General features: G+C 36.6%; 2 protein-coding genes across 2 annotated transcripts; one reads left to right on the top strand and one right to left on the bottom strand.

Moving 5' to 3' along the window:
* Window positions 1-749: 749 nt before the first annotated feature.
* On the bottom strand, window positions 750-3,612 carry LOC145090061 (uncharacterized). The gene is made up of 3 exons (XM_079028413.1): window positions 2,222-3,612; window positions 1,712-2,129; window positions 750-947 (listed from the first exon to the last, which is right to left on the bottom strand). The coding sequence occupies exons 1-3, from the start codon at window positions 3,610-3,612 to the stop codon at window positions 750-752; spliced, it is 2,007 nt and encodes a 668-aa protein (XP_078884539.1).
* Window positions 3,613-6,685: 3,073 nt separating this feature from the next.
* On the top strand, window positions 6,686-8,835 carry LOC145088519 (7-deoxyloganetic acid glucosyl transferase-like). The gene is made up of 3 exons (XM_079026890.1): window positions 6,686-6,848; window positions 6,927-7,678; window positions 7,753-8,835. The coding sequence occupies exons 2-3, from the start codon at window positions 7,114-7,116 to the stop codon at window positions 8,661-8,663; spliced, it is 1,476 nt and encodes a 491-aa protein (XP_078883016.1). The 5' UTR covers window positions 6,686-6,848; window positions 6,927-7,113; the 3' UTR covers window positions 8,664-8,835.
* The last annotated feature ends 7,082 nt before the right edge of the window (window positions 8,836-15,917 follow it).

Here is a 15,917-nt window from a genome sequence, read left to right as displayed (position 1 = left end):
CCACTTTTTATCTTTCATTTGATTTAGATTCGACATCATATAATTACTAAGGAGAGCAAGTTAATATTCTAGCTCCATCATTCTTTTTCTATCGTGTCTCTTTTGGCAGATATCATACATGAATCCAGAAAGCGCTTGGCCTGGGTCGTAATAAAGGGATGTTGAAGACAATTATTCAAATGATGACTAATTTAAAGTTAAGGATACAGAGAAACATGGGTACATTCGATTTGTATGAAGGATGACCATTGTAAAAGACAATGGTTCAAGTATTTAGTCTGATCGTTTTTTATTTTGTGTAATTACTAGCACAATGTTTAGACTTATTAAGCATTTTGGAAGCTATTTTTGTTTTAAATATTGAGGATATTATTGTAAGACAAGTTAGATTTAATTAAGTAATGTTTTATGTTGTTCATGTATTATCTTAACTATTTTTTTATTATTTAATGTTTCATTTCAATTTTAAAAAACAAATTGGACCTAATTTGTACTATAAATGTTTTGTAGTAAAAAAAGTGATCCCAAAAAAAATAAAAAAATGTTTTTTTTTTAATTATAGCAATTATATAGCAGCATAAAAAAATGTCAAAAAAACCAAAAAGTGCTATAGTGGCATAAAGAAAAGTGCCACTAAAACCCAAAATGACTGCAGCGACACAATCAAAAAGTGTCACTAAAAGTCTTTAGTGGCACTTTTTTTTGTGCCACCGATTGTCGAGGGGGTCTTTAGTGGCACTTTTTTGGTTTTAAGTGGCACTTTTTTGTGCCACTGAATGTTGTTTTATTTGTAGTGATTTCAAACTCCGAACAATGGCATAAAACTCTTTGTCGTATGTAGAGTACTTGCGACGTTTTTCGTTGAATTTTTCGCTAAAAAATGCAATGGGTTTTTGGTTCTGGCTTAGCACTCCCCCAATTCTGAGACCCGAGGCGTCACATTCAACCTGAAATATTTCTTTAAAGTTAGGAAAAACCAAAACAGGGGCTTGTGTGACTTTGCGTTTTAACTCCTCAACGCATTCTCAGCCTCTTTTGTCCAACAAAACTTTCCCCCTTTCATGCATTCTGTCATGGGGGCAATGATACTACTAAAATTCCATATAAAGCGCCGATAAAATGAGGTCAACCCATGGAAACTACGAATGTCATGAATCGTAGTGGGTGTAGGCCAGCTCGTAATGGCTTCAACCTTCGGTTCGTCCATCCTTATGCCATCGTCTGAAACTAAATAACCAAGAAAAAAACTTTGCTAGTAAGGAAGTGACACTTCTTTTCGTTAGCATACAACTTCTGCTCCCGCAAGACCGTAAAAATCTGCCGAAGGTGTGCTACATGTTGCTCCATATTATTGCTGAAAACCAATATATCGTCGAAGTAAACAACAACGAAGCGGCCGATAAATGGTTTGAAAACATGGTTCATCAGGCGCATGAATGTGCTCGGTGCGTTGGACAAACCAAATGGCATTACCAACCTCTCATATAACCCGTCATGTGTCTTGAAAGCGGTCTTCCATTCATCACCGGGTCGCATACGAATCTAGTGGTACCCGCTACATAAGTCAATCTTGGAAAAAACTATTGAGCCATGCAACTGGTCGATCAAGTCATCGAATCGAGGAATTGGGAACCGGTATTTGACTGTTATTTTGTTGACAGCTCGACTATCGATGCACATGCGAAAAGTTCCTCCTTGTTTCGGAACTAACAAGGCGGGAATGGCACACGGACTCATACTCTCCCGTATTAGCCCCTTTTTCAAGTAACTCGTTGACTTGTCGGTGTAACTCTTCAAATTCTTTAGGGTTCATGCGGTAGGCGGGCTTATTTGGAATGGTGGAGCCTGGTAAGAAATCAATACAATGTTGGATTTCCCTCATTAGTGGTAGACCAGATGGGATATCACTTGGAAAAACACCCTGAAACTCCTCGATTAAGGGTTGGATCAGTTTGGGGATGGGTGGGGCTTGTTTGTTTTCATCTATTACCACTAGAGCATACATGAGGGTTTGAGGAGTAAGCTTTGTTAACCCCCTAATTTCAGCCTTTGATAAAAATAAATTGTCAATGGGGTTATCTCTTGTGTCGAGGGGTGCTAAGACTATATTTACTCCATCTTTCTTGAAACTATAAGTGTTTAAAAACCCATCATGTTTGGTCCTCTGATCATATTGCCAAGGTCTTCCCAGTAGGATGTGACACGCATCCATGGGAATTACCTCACACACCAGACCTCATCAATATACTTTTTTCCAATCGAAAATTGAACCATACAACGCTTACTTACTTTGACGACATTTCCCTTCTTCAGCCATGTCAGTTGATACGGTTCTGGGTGATTTACCACCTCGAGGTCGAGCTTCTCTACCACTGTTGTTGCCACCATGTTGTCACAGCTACCTCCATTGATTATGACACTGCAAAATTTCCCTTTCGTAGTACATTTGGTGCGAAAAATGTTATTTCGCAACCACGAGTTATCATCAACTGTTTTTGACACATCTACATTTAAAACACATTGGGCAATCAGGAGTTCACCATGATCAGCATATACCACTTCGTTTTCGTCCCTATCACTCTCCTTTTCATCTCCGGTCTCATAAACAGGAGCTGATTCTTCCACCAGGGTAACTAACTGCTTGTTCAGGCATTCTCTAGTGATGTGTCCCACACCCTGACACTTGAAGCATCGAAGAACACGGGGGCATGGTGCGTTGTTGATAGTACTTCTTGGGGTGTCAACTTTAGGGTTGGGTGTTTTGTTGGTGTGCGTCGGTGGGGGTCGGGAAGAGGTTATAAACCTGCTGCCTCCTGCTTTGCCTCGGTTCTTTAACTGTTTTTCCACTTTTAAAGCTAAGCGACATACATCCGCATACGTCCAATACTGTTGTAGATGAACGATGTCTGCAATTTCAGGTTTAAGAGCACCCAAAAATCGAGCGATAAGCTGTTCTTCCTCTTCCTCAACAGCACAACGCATTCTGAGTTGATCAAACTCTGCGATAAAATCTTCAACGGAGGAACCCTTTTGGCCAACATTATGGTAATCTAAAAAGGCTTCTTGTCGGTGATTGACTGGAAGGAACTTACCTTGTAGCAACTTCTTCATCTTTGACCAAGTCTCGACCTTAGTCTTCCCGTCCCTCTGGCTTCGTTTTTTCTCGTGTTCCCACCAAAGCAAAGTAGACTTTCGAAGCTTTATGGCCATAAGCTTCACTTTAATTGGTTCTGGGACATATTTGAGATCAAAAACTCGCTCCACCGTGTTCACCCAATCAATAAAATCGTATGGGTGGGTCTTACCGTCAAACTCAAGAATCTCTATCTTCATTCCCAAGTTACGCAAAGGATCTTCATTGTTTTGTCTCTGGCCATGTAGTTGGTATGTTTCAAAGGCATTACATCGGGGGGCACCGAAAGGGTTCTCTTCTTCGTCTTCAAAGTTGAGTTCCAAACTGGCCTCCTCTGAACTTCTCTCCTCCTGTCGTAGCTCCAACTCCATTATCCGTTGTTGCAATCTTTCAATTTCGATATCACGTGGGTCAGGTTGCTCACCGTCGTTGCCTCCATCGGCGTTTCTACGAGAGTTACGTCGGCCACGTCCGACCATTTGAAAGACAACGTGTGCGCTCTGATACCAAATGATGCAAACTCTAGCAATCAAATGGTCAAAACGATACAGGTGATAAAGAACGAGAACAAAAGGTCTCGATAACTTTTAATCTTGAAACAAAAAAATTCAGTCTTCAAATTCCAAGAAAAAAACAAATTTATAGGTCAAATAGAATTACCCTAGAAAAAACATGAAATTAGCAAAAATACTCCTAGAGATTTCGATTAGAGGATATACTCCAAAAATAAAGATAATCTTCTAAAGAAATCTTTATTATTTAAATAAGAAAGAAATAAACTTAAAAGGAAATAAAATCAGCCAAAATAAGGCTGTGATTGGATGCCCCTGCATCAAAGGGCCCAAGTCTCGTGGGCGTTGGGTTCATCTGATCTGATAAATAAATGAGTTCCTCGTTCACTCTTTACAAAATTTGATCAACCTTTTTCAACGAAAGCATTTTTAGCTCATGTGACATGTAAGACATAAAAATGTGCATTATAATGGTTTAAACTTTAAAGTGCTATCATTTGTCGATTTAAAACAAACCAAAAATAGCACAACAATACAATTTGAAATTGAAGCTTTAATCATGGAAACTTGGTTCACAACACAAGGATGCCATAGATTTTATGTTTTAAATCAACAAATGAGGACTCGAGCCATTCTATATGTTAATGCACTTCTTGAAATTCTGACTTGGTTATATGTGCATGACTCCCAAAACTTACATATATCACAGACTTGGGAGCTTGGGTGTCTAGCCATCCTAGAATATTTCATTCTTGTTTGATCAAGCTACCTGAGGACGCTAAGAAATTCTTGGTAGATGGTTTCCACTATAAGTTCTTTGAAGTTATTCCAATTAATCTCCATGATAACCTAGCTCGCCTGTCTAACAATATTGGTGATAAGGTGCCCAAAAGTCCAAAACCTTTGTTGGTGTGATTTTTAGGATGTTTTTGACTTTGATAAATGGATATTCTGGCACCGATGTTTCGGAATCTGGATCTGAAAATATCCATTCAAAAGTTATTTTTATTTTATTTATTTTTTTAAATATTTGTAATGCGTTTGTTATATCCGGAACATCAACCTGAACACACGTTCCAAAATTTTTAATCAAACTATGAACGCGAATTGCATCAGTGAGATCTATGTTACAAACATATAAATGATGATCTTCAGAATAAACAATAAATAAGAATGTATGAGGAAAAATCAAATAAATTAAAAGAATCGTTACCAACATTTCCGAACCAGACAAAATCATTATTATTTAATTAAAACTTAAACCAAATAAATCTAGCTTTATCTAACTTAATCTATTTTAAGCATAATAATTCCTACTTTAAACATAATAATTCCAGTTGATGGTCCAAAAAAAGAGAAGAATCCAAAAGTGCGTGGATCATGTGATATTTATAAACAATATATTTTCAAAATAATTAATTATAGTGGATAATTGAAGGAAGTGATTTTATAGCCTAGCGTTAACTTTGGAGAAGGGGCTAAAAAAAGAATTGTAAAGATATTTTTTAAAAAAGGGAGCTGATATATCCATTCCGTTTTTTAATCCTTCCACTTAAAATTTAAGTGTTGTGACCTTTTTACCCTTGTCTTGTTTTTTTAAAAGACAGAGAAAGATCCTATTTGACGGTAACTCTTCTTCCCAAGCGACTATCGCTGATTCCTCGTTGCCGTTCAAGAATTGTCGGCCGCCATTGCTTCTTCCAATTCGCCGGTCGCAGGACGCCATTGATTCTTCTAACATTAAGTAAGTTTTTTTGTTCTAATTCGTGTTACACATGAGTTTTTGTTTAGTGGATTTGGGTTCCTATCGAGATATAGGTTTCAACTTGTAATCCTCTTCCTTTAAAGAGCAACTGTAATGCAAACAAGTGTTTTGGTTAAATCTTTCAGAGAGTTTTCTTCCTTATGTGTTCAAGAGATTTACCATTTTCTAGTTGTCATGTAACTCTTTTTTTGCTTCTTCAAATTCTTTCTGTTACAAGGGCATCGAGTCGGTAAAAGTACAAAACAAATAAAACAAAATTCATAAAATGTTTAAAATACCTAGCCTTTTCCTGTTCGTTTAGGATATATGTTTGTTTCCCTGATTATAAAATTGATTCAACAAATTAGAATAACGTAAATGGACTAAACAAGGGATCCTATTGATGAGGGCTTCTAAAAAAAGATGATGGTGATGATCAGAACAGGGGGTCGACATGGAACAGGGGTGGAGATGATGATGGTAATGCCCTGAAGGTGGAACTATGATGACTCTTGTTGTGTATGATGAAGGTTGTCGACAACACAGTCTGGTTAAGAAGATGGTGGAGGCTGGATGTGAATGATGGTGTGCTGGCTGAGATGAAGAGAACATGGAAGGTGGTTTGATGCAGAAGATGATCAGTTGAAAGAGAGGTAGGGTTGTACAGATGGTGGTGATGGTGAGCTTCAATCAGAATAGAGTTTTGTAGATGGTGATGGTGATGGTGTTTCCAGCTAAGATAGGGAAGCGAAGACGATTAATGGTGATGACGATTAACGGGGATACAGTGATAGTATGATAGATAAGAGGCGACAACTATAAACTATAATGCATTTCTGTCTTTATATTTTTTATAAATTAAAATAAGGGCAAAAATGTCAAATTCTTTGATTTTATGTGGATGGATAAAAAAAACAAGTGGAAATATCAACTCCCTTTCAAAAAGAATAGTAAAGAAACCAAAAAATAATTTCGAAATTTCAAGATCAAACCATTTTTTGAAAAATATTCCGGAACAGTTTCCAGAATGAAGCATTAGAAAATTGTGGTAATTTTTTCAAAAAAATTTATAACTTGATAATTATTATTAAAATAATCATTATACGGGTTAAATTACCGATTTTGGTTATTATTATTAAAATAATCATTTTATATATACGGGTTAGATCCTTAATAATAGTATTGTTTAAGAATTAAATAATACCCAAGATCATATTAAAGGAGGTCGCAGAAAAGGACCCGAGTATGTATTCAATTCCTTGCAGAGTCTGTTTTTGATTGAATCCAAGGGTAACTCTCCCCTCATTTCTGCTGTGGCAATTACGACTGTATTCCTCGTATTTATCTGCACCCAATGAAGATTTTTAGTTTCTGGATGATTATTGAACTTGTTATTTCTACTTTTTAAGTGTGAATTAATCATGTTCTTCCTTTCAATCCGGTTGAAATTTTGTTTCTGGTGAGATCTGTATATGCTAATTAATCAGGTAGCTGAATCGTGCTAGTCCTTACTGTAATTTACCTGTTGTGTCACTAGGGTTTAACTTGGATGAATTTGCTGTTGACGACACCTCCATTGTGTTTTGGTTTAAGCTACCTGGTAGCAATATTGGGATTAAGAGTTTTCTTTGGTTGGTTTACTCTAATTTCATTCTTGTAGCTGGACTTGGACATGACGTGATTTAGTATTTTTAGATAGAGTTATGACATGAAATCAATTATCGATGTTTCTTCTACAGATTCATAAACAACAAAAGCAAGCAACAATTTCTGTGATGGATCAAGAAACAGTACTCCCACCTCATGTGTTGATATTCCCGTTGCCATTACAAGGCCCTGTGAACTCCACCATCAAGCTAGCCGAGCTTCTTTGCCTTTCGGGTCTCCACATCACCTTACTTCTCACTCATCACATCCACACCAGACTCCTCAAATACTCAAATATACAGTCCCGTTTTAGCAGCTACCCAGGTTTCCACCTAGAAACCATACCTGATGGCCTTCCAGAAGACCATCCTCGCTCCATTGATCGCTTTATCGAAGTGTTGGAATCTTTAAAAACCAAAAGCAGTATCCTCTTCAAAGATCTGCTGACCTCAGGCAAACTAAGTTCAGATTCACGCAGACCAGTAACTTGTATAATTGCAGATGGAACTATGGGGTATACCTGTGATGTAGCTAATGAAATAGGAATACCCATTATGTATATTCGTACAATCAGTGTTTGTTGCCTGTGGGTTTTCTTCTGTCTTCCCAGCCTCATTCAATCCCGTGAATTACCATTCTCAGGTGCGTATATTTTTTCTGTAAATTCCTCCATTTTTGGTAGCTGATCTATTTTACTTTTTTGATTAATCAAATAGGAGACGACTTGGATACACCCATAAAGAACATACCAGGCATGGAAGAATTCTTGAGACGCCGTGATCTTCCAATGTTTTGTCGTTTCAACCTGTCAGATCCAAATGTCCAAACCTATCTCTCTGAAGGTACAGAGAACCCAAGAGCTCATGGGCTTATACTCAACACTTTTGATGATTTAGAGGGTCCAATCGTCTCCCAAATACGCACTTTCTGTCCAAATTTATACACCATTGGTCCACTACACGCTCATCTGAAGCTCAACCTAGAATCCTTCTCCTCGTCACCGCCATCTTCGAACAGTCTGTGGAAAGAAGACATGAGCTGTATTCCATGGCTGGATTCACAACCACCAAAATCCGTGCTGTATGTTAGCTTTGGAAGTCTTGCTGTAATGACAAAGGAGCAATACATGGAGCTCTGGTGCGGGTTGGTGAATAGTGGTTCCCGTTTCTTGTGGGTCATACGGCGATATTCAGTCCTGAGTGATGTCACTGAAATCCCACCGGAACTTTCCAAAGGCACGGAGGAGAGAGGATGCATTGTTGAGTGGGCTCCGCAAGAGAAGGTGTTGGCCCACGGTGGTGTGGGTGGGTTTTTGACACACAGTGGGTGGAATGCGACACTCGAGAGTGTGGTTGAAGGTGTGCCGATGATTTGTTGGCCTTACTTTTTGGATCAACAAGTGAATAGTAGATTTGTAGGGGAAGTGTGGAAGTTGGGTTTGGATATGAAGGATATGTGTGATAGAGTGATTGTAGAGAAGATGGTGAGGGAATTGATGGAGAAGAGGAAGGATGAGTTTAGGAAGTCGGCGGATGAGATGGCGAAACTTGCAAAACAATGCTTCATGGAAGGTGGATCGTCTTATTGTAATTTAGAACGTTTAATTAATGACATCAAAGCAATGTAAAAAAAAAAAAACTGTTGAAATTAATTTGGTAATGAAATCCCAAATCATTCATAAATCCCCAACAAATGGTATTATATCAGAATTTGGTTTTACATCTAGAAGTGGTATCATCCTTCGCTTGTAATCTAATATGACGTCAATGTTGAATTGTTGATGTCTTGGAGTTGTTTAAGCTCTCATGGATGTTCTTTAATGGTGTAAGAAACACTTTATTACAAGATATAACCTAGCTATAGAAAGTTAAATTTTCACACTGGTCCATCAAGATTTGCATAAAAATATGTAAGTCTAAAGTATCCAGATCAAGAAAATAAACGAAAACCAGAAATTTGAACATACTTAAGGATTTAGAAGGAACATTCATTCGTTCTCCTAGCGATGATTCAAAATCAAATTCTGATGTAAGTGAACAGCTCAATTTGAGAAAAAGCCAAAAGTAATCTGTAACGGGCCAAAAAAGGAAAGGAAAAAATGAACAAAAGAGATGTAAAGATGAAATCAAAGAAAGATTTTTGTGCATCTTTAAATATAAAGAAAAGGAGACGATAGTAGTAGAAATAGAAATAGTAAGTTTTAAAGCCAAATTAAGGTTTTGATGATTTTAGGATCTTTACCGAATCAATCTTGATTGCAAGAAGGAGCCATGTTCGCCAAAACTAGAAAAGAAATGGATTAGATCTTTAAAAAGCCTTTTTTTTTTCAAGTTAGATGCAACAGATGAAAAGAACGAGACAAAATTTTTAATAGCATAATTTTTGTAGCTAGCTATTGGGTTGAGGGATTCTCTCCAACTTCATGTTACTTGTAATTTCTGGCTGATCATACTACTTTCAAGTGTCAAAGAAGATGTTTTTAATGTTCTGTTGGACATATTCAACTTACATATAAAATCGGTAATATAACTTCATTTCTTATTGTTCACCAATGCAACTTTTGCACGTCTCACTATGGCATGCAATTATATATATATATATATATATATATATATATATATATATATATATATATATATATATATATATATATATATATATAGAGAGAGAGAGAGAGAGAGAGAGAGAGTGAGTGAGTGAGGTTTTTCTAAGAACCAATATATTTGTGAGAATTTACTAACTCATAATCAGCTCATTATTTTTTTTCAAATTATGCGTCTAAACCATATTTAAGCTCAAAAAGAGATTTAACGATATTTTTTTTGTATGATCGCTGATTGTACTCATCAGCAGTCAATCTCACTGTTGATTGTGCATACATGCAAAACTGGAAAATAAATAAAATAAAAAAAAATGTCAATTTTTTTGGGCCTAATATGATTTAGACGCACAATTTGGAGAAGATTTATGTTTTTGGTTTTGAAAATTATAAATTGACTATAAGTTCGTAAGTTCAAATACTTTTTTTAGCTCTCACAATAACTCAGTTGATATATATATATATATATATATATATATATATATATATATATATATATATATATATATATATATATATATATATATATTGGTGTATTGCATGTATAAGCCATGCATTATATTTTATTCGTTCTCACAATAATTCAGTCATATATTGAAGAATTCAAACTTCATACATCAAATTCTTGTGATCGAGTCGAGATACATGCAAGTTAAGTTTTGCACGCACTAGTATAAGTTATAACTATATCTTGAAGGATTTCTCTATATATATTTTTTATGACATAACAATTCACCATCTTTCAGTTGCATTTATTTAAAACATTTGCAGCAAGCATCAATGACGAGCACTGAAATGACAATTGTGATCAACGGGTTCTGTAACTGTGATGGATGCATACAAAAGGTGAAGAAGACACTTAGTGAACTTGATGATGTCAAATTATTAACAATGAACCCTGAGATTGGAAAATTCACCATCTTAACTGCTAAACACCTTGAAGTAATTAAATTTTCTCTAGAGCATACGTTTCCGAAGAAAAAAAATCATTTTGTCTCTAGAAACCAACAATCCAAATCAATTGCCTCGTCAAAATATTTGTTTCTCCAGTAACTCCTCAAGGTACTACCGATGTTCATGATATAGCGAAAGCATTGACCACAATATTGAATGCCAAAGAATTAAAAAGTGTGGAATACAATCAATGAAGTAGTTTAAAGATAAACTTCACCGATCAAGGGATCCAACCATCTACCTCTAGATCATCATCCACTAAAATCCAAAATGTTGGGAGTTATAATGGTGTTCATGTTAAAGATAATGATTTTGAATATGCTCCACCATTGCCACCATATTCTCTTATACTACAAGAAATATATCTTTTACCGGCGACTCTAGATATTGTCGCCGCTAAAGCCCTTTGTCGCCGGTAATAGTGTCGCCGGTAAAGGATTGGCACCCATATCCACACTTTCCCCCTCTGTTACATCTGAACCGTTCGATGAGATATCTAATCCAACGGGTGGGGTGTCTTATCGTATCTAACCTAATACCGGCGACATATTTGTCGCCGCTAAAGAGTTAAAATAGTTGCCGCTAATAGTTAACGAAAAAACACGCGGTACCCTTCCCTCTAGTTTGTCGCCGCTATTGCTAAAAGTCGCCTGTAAATGTCTACCTTTCGCCGCTAAAGGTGTCGCCGCTATTGCCTCTCGCAGATAAAAAAAAACGCACGACGAACCCTCATTTCTCCATTTGCTTTCTGTTTGCTGCTCTTCTTTCCTTCCCCATTTCCAGCTTCATCCGATTTTCAGCCTCTATTTGTTTGTTCCAAGCAAATTTCTTCCAACATTGTGTCCTAGTAAGAATCTAGGTGTGGTTAAAGTTTTGGGACCAATTTCTAACTCCATTTCTTCAACAAAGGTAAGTTGATTTTGTAATTTCCTTTTCAATTTGTATGTTAATTTCGATTTTTAGCTTCATCTAGTGATTGAATGGTAATAAATTGTTCATATATTTGTTTTGGTGGTGTTGTTTTGGATTAGGTGTGGTTAAAGCTTTTGGGATCAATTTGTAACTCCATTTCTTCAACAAAGGTAAGTTCATTTGCTAATTTTACTTTTAATTTGAATATATGTGAATTTGTTGTATATATGCCAATGTATGTGTATTTGATGTATATGTGGTATATGACTATTTGGTAAAAATTATATGTATTTGTTATAAGTAGGATGTTATTGTGTGTATATGAATGTATGTATGTTTGTTGTAAATGTGGTATATGATTGTGAAACTTTTGTATTTGGTATAAATAGGATGTTATTATCTATATGTGAAATTATGTGTATTTGGTTTAAGTAGGATGTTATTTTGTGTGTATGTGTATGTATTTGTATTTGGTGTATATGTGGTATATGTATGTAAAAGTATGTGAATTTCATCATCTTATGTATTATGTAAAAGTATGTGGTTTTGGTATAAGTAGGATGCTATAATTGGAAAAAAAATATTGTTATAATTTGAAAAAAGAAAAATTATAAAATTGTTTAAAAACTTATATACAAAAACTAAAAAGTTTCTAGTTTTTACCCAAGCTAACTCCAAATTAATTAACCAATAAGTTATATAGTTAACTTATAATCTTCAAAATAATTTATAAGGTTATATTTCTATAACCAATAATAATCGGTTACCATAAAAATAGGTTAAAGGATGCTATAATTGAAAAAAAAAATATTGTTATAATTGGAAAAAAAAACACAAAAAAAAATTATAAAATTGTTTAAAAACTTATATATATTTTAATCTCGACAGTAAAAAAGAACAACACAACAACATAATATATATGTAAAAGTATATGAATTTCATGTTCTTATGTATTATGTAAAATTATGTGGTTTTCTTATAAGTAGGATGCTATAATTGAAAAGAAAATAAAAATTAATTATTGTTATAATTGAAAAAAAAACACAAATATATATATATATATATATATATATATATATATATATATATATATATATATATATATATATATAATTGTTTAAAAACTTATATACAAAAACTAGAAAGTTTCTAGTTTTTACCCAAGCTAACTCCAAATTAATTAACCAATAAGTTATATAGTTAACTTATAATCTTCAAATTATTTCATAAGATTATATTTCTATAACCAATAATAATCGGTTACCATAAAAATAGGTTAAAGGATGCTATAATTGAAAAAAATAATAAATAAATAAATTATTGTTATAATTGGAAAAAAAAACACAAAAGAAAATATAAAATTGTTTAAAAACTTATTTATATTTTAATCTCGACGATAAAAAAGAACAACACAACAGCATAATGTCTATTATAAAATTGTTTAAAAACTTACAAGTAATTTTAATTAAAATTAATTAAAAAAATGCATAAATAAAAATTTTTAATTTATTTTTTTTATTTTTTTATTATTTAATTTTTGTATTATTTTAGATGTAAAAAAAATGTGGATTGGAAAAAAACAATGCTAATTCTGTATACTAAACTCTAAACCCAAAATTATGTTTCAGCAACATCATGTCTATTGATAAAAGCTGGACTACGAATCCATATCGAAACCATCCCGAGTTCCAAGTAGGACTCAAAGCTTTTATCGAGAAGTCCACGTCACACCTTGATAGTAATGGTAAAATCAGATATGCGTGTGAAAAATGTGATAATCGTTACTTCAAGTACCCGACTGCAGTTGAACGCCATATATTTATAAATGGTTTCAGTAAGGCGTACAAAATTTGGATCTATCATGGTGAATCTTTTATTCCTCCAGTCGTCTTGCCAAGTAACGAAATGGCCGATTTAATCGACGATGTGATGTGGGAGTCGAGAGAAAATGATACCAAACTCGATGAAGGAACCTCGAATACAAGGGGTAGCGGTGTGGATGATGATTTTGCACAGTTGTTGGAAGAAATGGAAACTCAATTGTATACTGGTTGCATCTTTTCTTCCCTTGAGTTTCTAGCAAAGTTATTGCATATCAAGGTGAACAACAAATGGACTGATAGTTCATTTGATCAACTCCTTGAGCTCTTGAAATTAGCATTTCCCAAAGGCAACAAGGTTCCCCTTTCACATTATCTAGCCAAAAAGAAACTAAAGTCTATTGGCCTGGGGTATGAGTCGATACAGGTGTGCAAAAACGATTGTGGTCTCTTTTGGAAAGAACACGATTCATTGCAAGTTTGTCCCATTTGTAAAGAGAGTCGATGGATCGATAAAAACACCAAGGGTAAGAAAGTACCTCACTTCTCGAGTGAGCCCCATAACATACGCCTAGGTCTTTCAGTTGACGGTTTCAATCCATTTGGAAACATGTGTAATCCACATAGCACATTGCCGGTCATACTCACCACATACAATCTGCCACCCTAGCTTTGTATGAAAGAGTCATCATTCATGTTGATTTTGTTGATTCCAGGCCCGAAGCTCCAGGTAAGGATATGGATGTTTTCCTTAGACCGTTGGTGGAAGAGCTTAAACATTTATGGAACTCAGGCGTACGTATTAAAGATGCGGCGACAAACACATTCTTCACGATGAGAGCTATGTTGTTGTGGACAATAAACGATTGGCCAGCTTGTAGTAGTCTATCAGGTTGGAGTGGGAAAGGGTATAGAGCATGTTCTACTTGCAATGAAGACACTCCTTCGTACCGTGAAACAAACAAAGTCGTATATATCGGTCATCGTCGTTTCCTAGATGCTAATGATCTGTTAAGAAAGAGGTTGGACTTTAACGGGATGGAAGAGACAAGACCCGCTCCGAGACACTTTAGTAATGATGACATACAAGAGCAACTAGGTCGTCTACTAACTCGTAAACCGGGTAAACATCCTGAGCATGGAGGCGGGGAGCCAAAGTGTAACATCCCAAAATTTAAGACCAAAAATTTCTTTTTAATAAAACATTACTTTAAGCAAAGACATCATTCCAAAACATAATCTGAGTATAAGTTTTCAAAACACATGTTTATTATCAGAGTAAACATTCCCAGGCTGACAAATCTATGGTGTGTGCCATGCGATCACCCCGAGCTCCTCCCTCCGCTACCGGAAGTACCTGAAAGCAAAACTGAAAACCGTAAGCATGAAGCTTAGTGAGTTCCCCACCTTACCACATACCATGCAAAACCACATACTGCACATACTGGGCCACGCCCGCTATCCTGGGCCTCGCCCCCTACCTCGGGCCTCGCCCGATACAACGGCCCCGCCGCTCTAGGCCCCGCCTGGCTTCGAGCCCCGCTCGGATACAGATCTGTTTCACTTAGGCCTCGCCTGTCACAGGGCCTCGCCCACTAACATATAATAGCACATAAACATATCACACAACATCACATAAGCTAAACATATACTAACAGCTCTTGCTCTAAGGCATCGCCTATCTCTGGGCCCCGCCCGTGTCCTGCTACTGATGAGTCATGGAACCTCGTCCATACTCCTGCTGATAGTGAGACGGGCCCAGCCCATCCTCACTCCTTTCCTAACTTGGGCCTCGCCCCTAGACTGCTGCTACTGAGATGTGGAACACCATCCACACTTTGCTATTGGTAAGATACGGGACCTCGCCCACCCTCACCTCCCTACCAGGCACATACAAGTATCACACAGACAACAAGTATAAACTATCGCATAAACCATTCCTTGGGCACCCGCCCTTTATCATTGGACCTCGTCCGAATATCATACTAGCATACTGTGCCTAGGGCTAACCCCCAGGTCTTCTACTCATAACTACATGGGCCGGCATTGTGGCCGTAGACCCATTCATACAAAGGGAAACCCACCTGCACTGGCTGAACTTGCTAATGATTCCACTAGCTGTTGCCCGACCACTCACTGAACTCCTGCTCTACTGGCTCCCCGAGCTATCAATAACAATGCAATACTTAGTCTAACTGACCCCCGACAGCTAACCAAGTCAAAGTCCTGGTCAAAGTCAACCTTCCAGGTCAACCCTACTCGCCGAGTCCACCTACTGACTCGCCGAGTTCTTATGCTCAAAGTCCTTCTAATCGCGACTTAACTCGCCGAGTCTACTGATTCCCGAATCCTGACCTGATCAACTCACTGATTCCTGGCTCGACTCGCCGACTCGAGACTTAACTCGAAGGGTTTGGGACCACGCGACTTGACTCGTCGAGTCCAATAAGAGACTCGCCGAGCACAAGGCAATCTCCAACCAACTCGCCGAGTTCATTCCCATCTTCATCCGACTCGACGAGCTGTTCATCCCACTCGTCGAGTTCTTCCTCATCTTCAAGCTACTCGCCGAGTCCACTCGAAGGACTCGCCGAGT

The sequence above is a fragment of the Lactuca serriola genome, chromosome 2, assembly GCF_051521515.1.
Source record: "Lactuca serriola cultivar US96UC23 chromosome 2, Lser_US96UC23_V15, whole genome shotgun sequence".
Classification (NCBI taxonomy): domain Eukaryota; kingdom Viridiplantae; phylum Streptophyta; class Magnoliopsida; order Asterales; family Asteraceae; genus Lactuca; species Lactuca serriola.
Note: the sequence above shows the minus strand (reverse complement) of the source record. Positions and strands in the feature narration are given on the sequence as shown.

Bases quoted from the DNA above. Each gene is read 5' to 3' on its own strand.
- LOC145090061 (XM_079028413.1), bottom strand. From the start codon at position 3,612: ATGGTCGGACGTGGCCGACGTAACTCTCGTAGAAACGCCGATGGAGGC. The intron at 2,130-2,221 runs GTAATTCCCATG...AAACACTTATAG, and splicing joins GATGAGGTCTGGTGTGTGAG to TTTCAAGAAAGATGGAGTAA. The intron at 948-1,711 runs GTTAGTTCCGAA...GAAATATTTCAG, and splicing joins CCGTGTGCCATTCCCGCCTT to GTTGAATGTGACGCCTCGGG.
- LOC145088519 (XM_079026890.1), top strand. From the start codon at position 7,114: ATGTTTCTTCTACAGATTCATAAACAACAAAAGCAAGCAACAATTTCT. The intron at 7,679-7,752 runs GTGCGTATATTT...TTAATCAAATAG, and splicing joins CCGTGAATTACCATTCTCAG to GAGACGACTTGGATACACCC.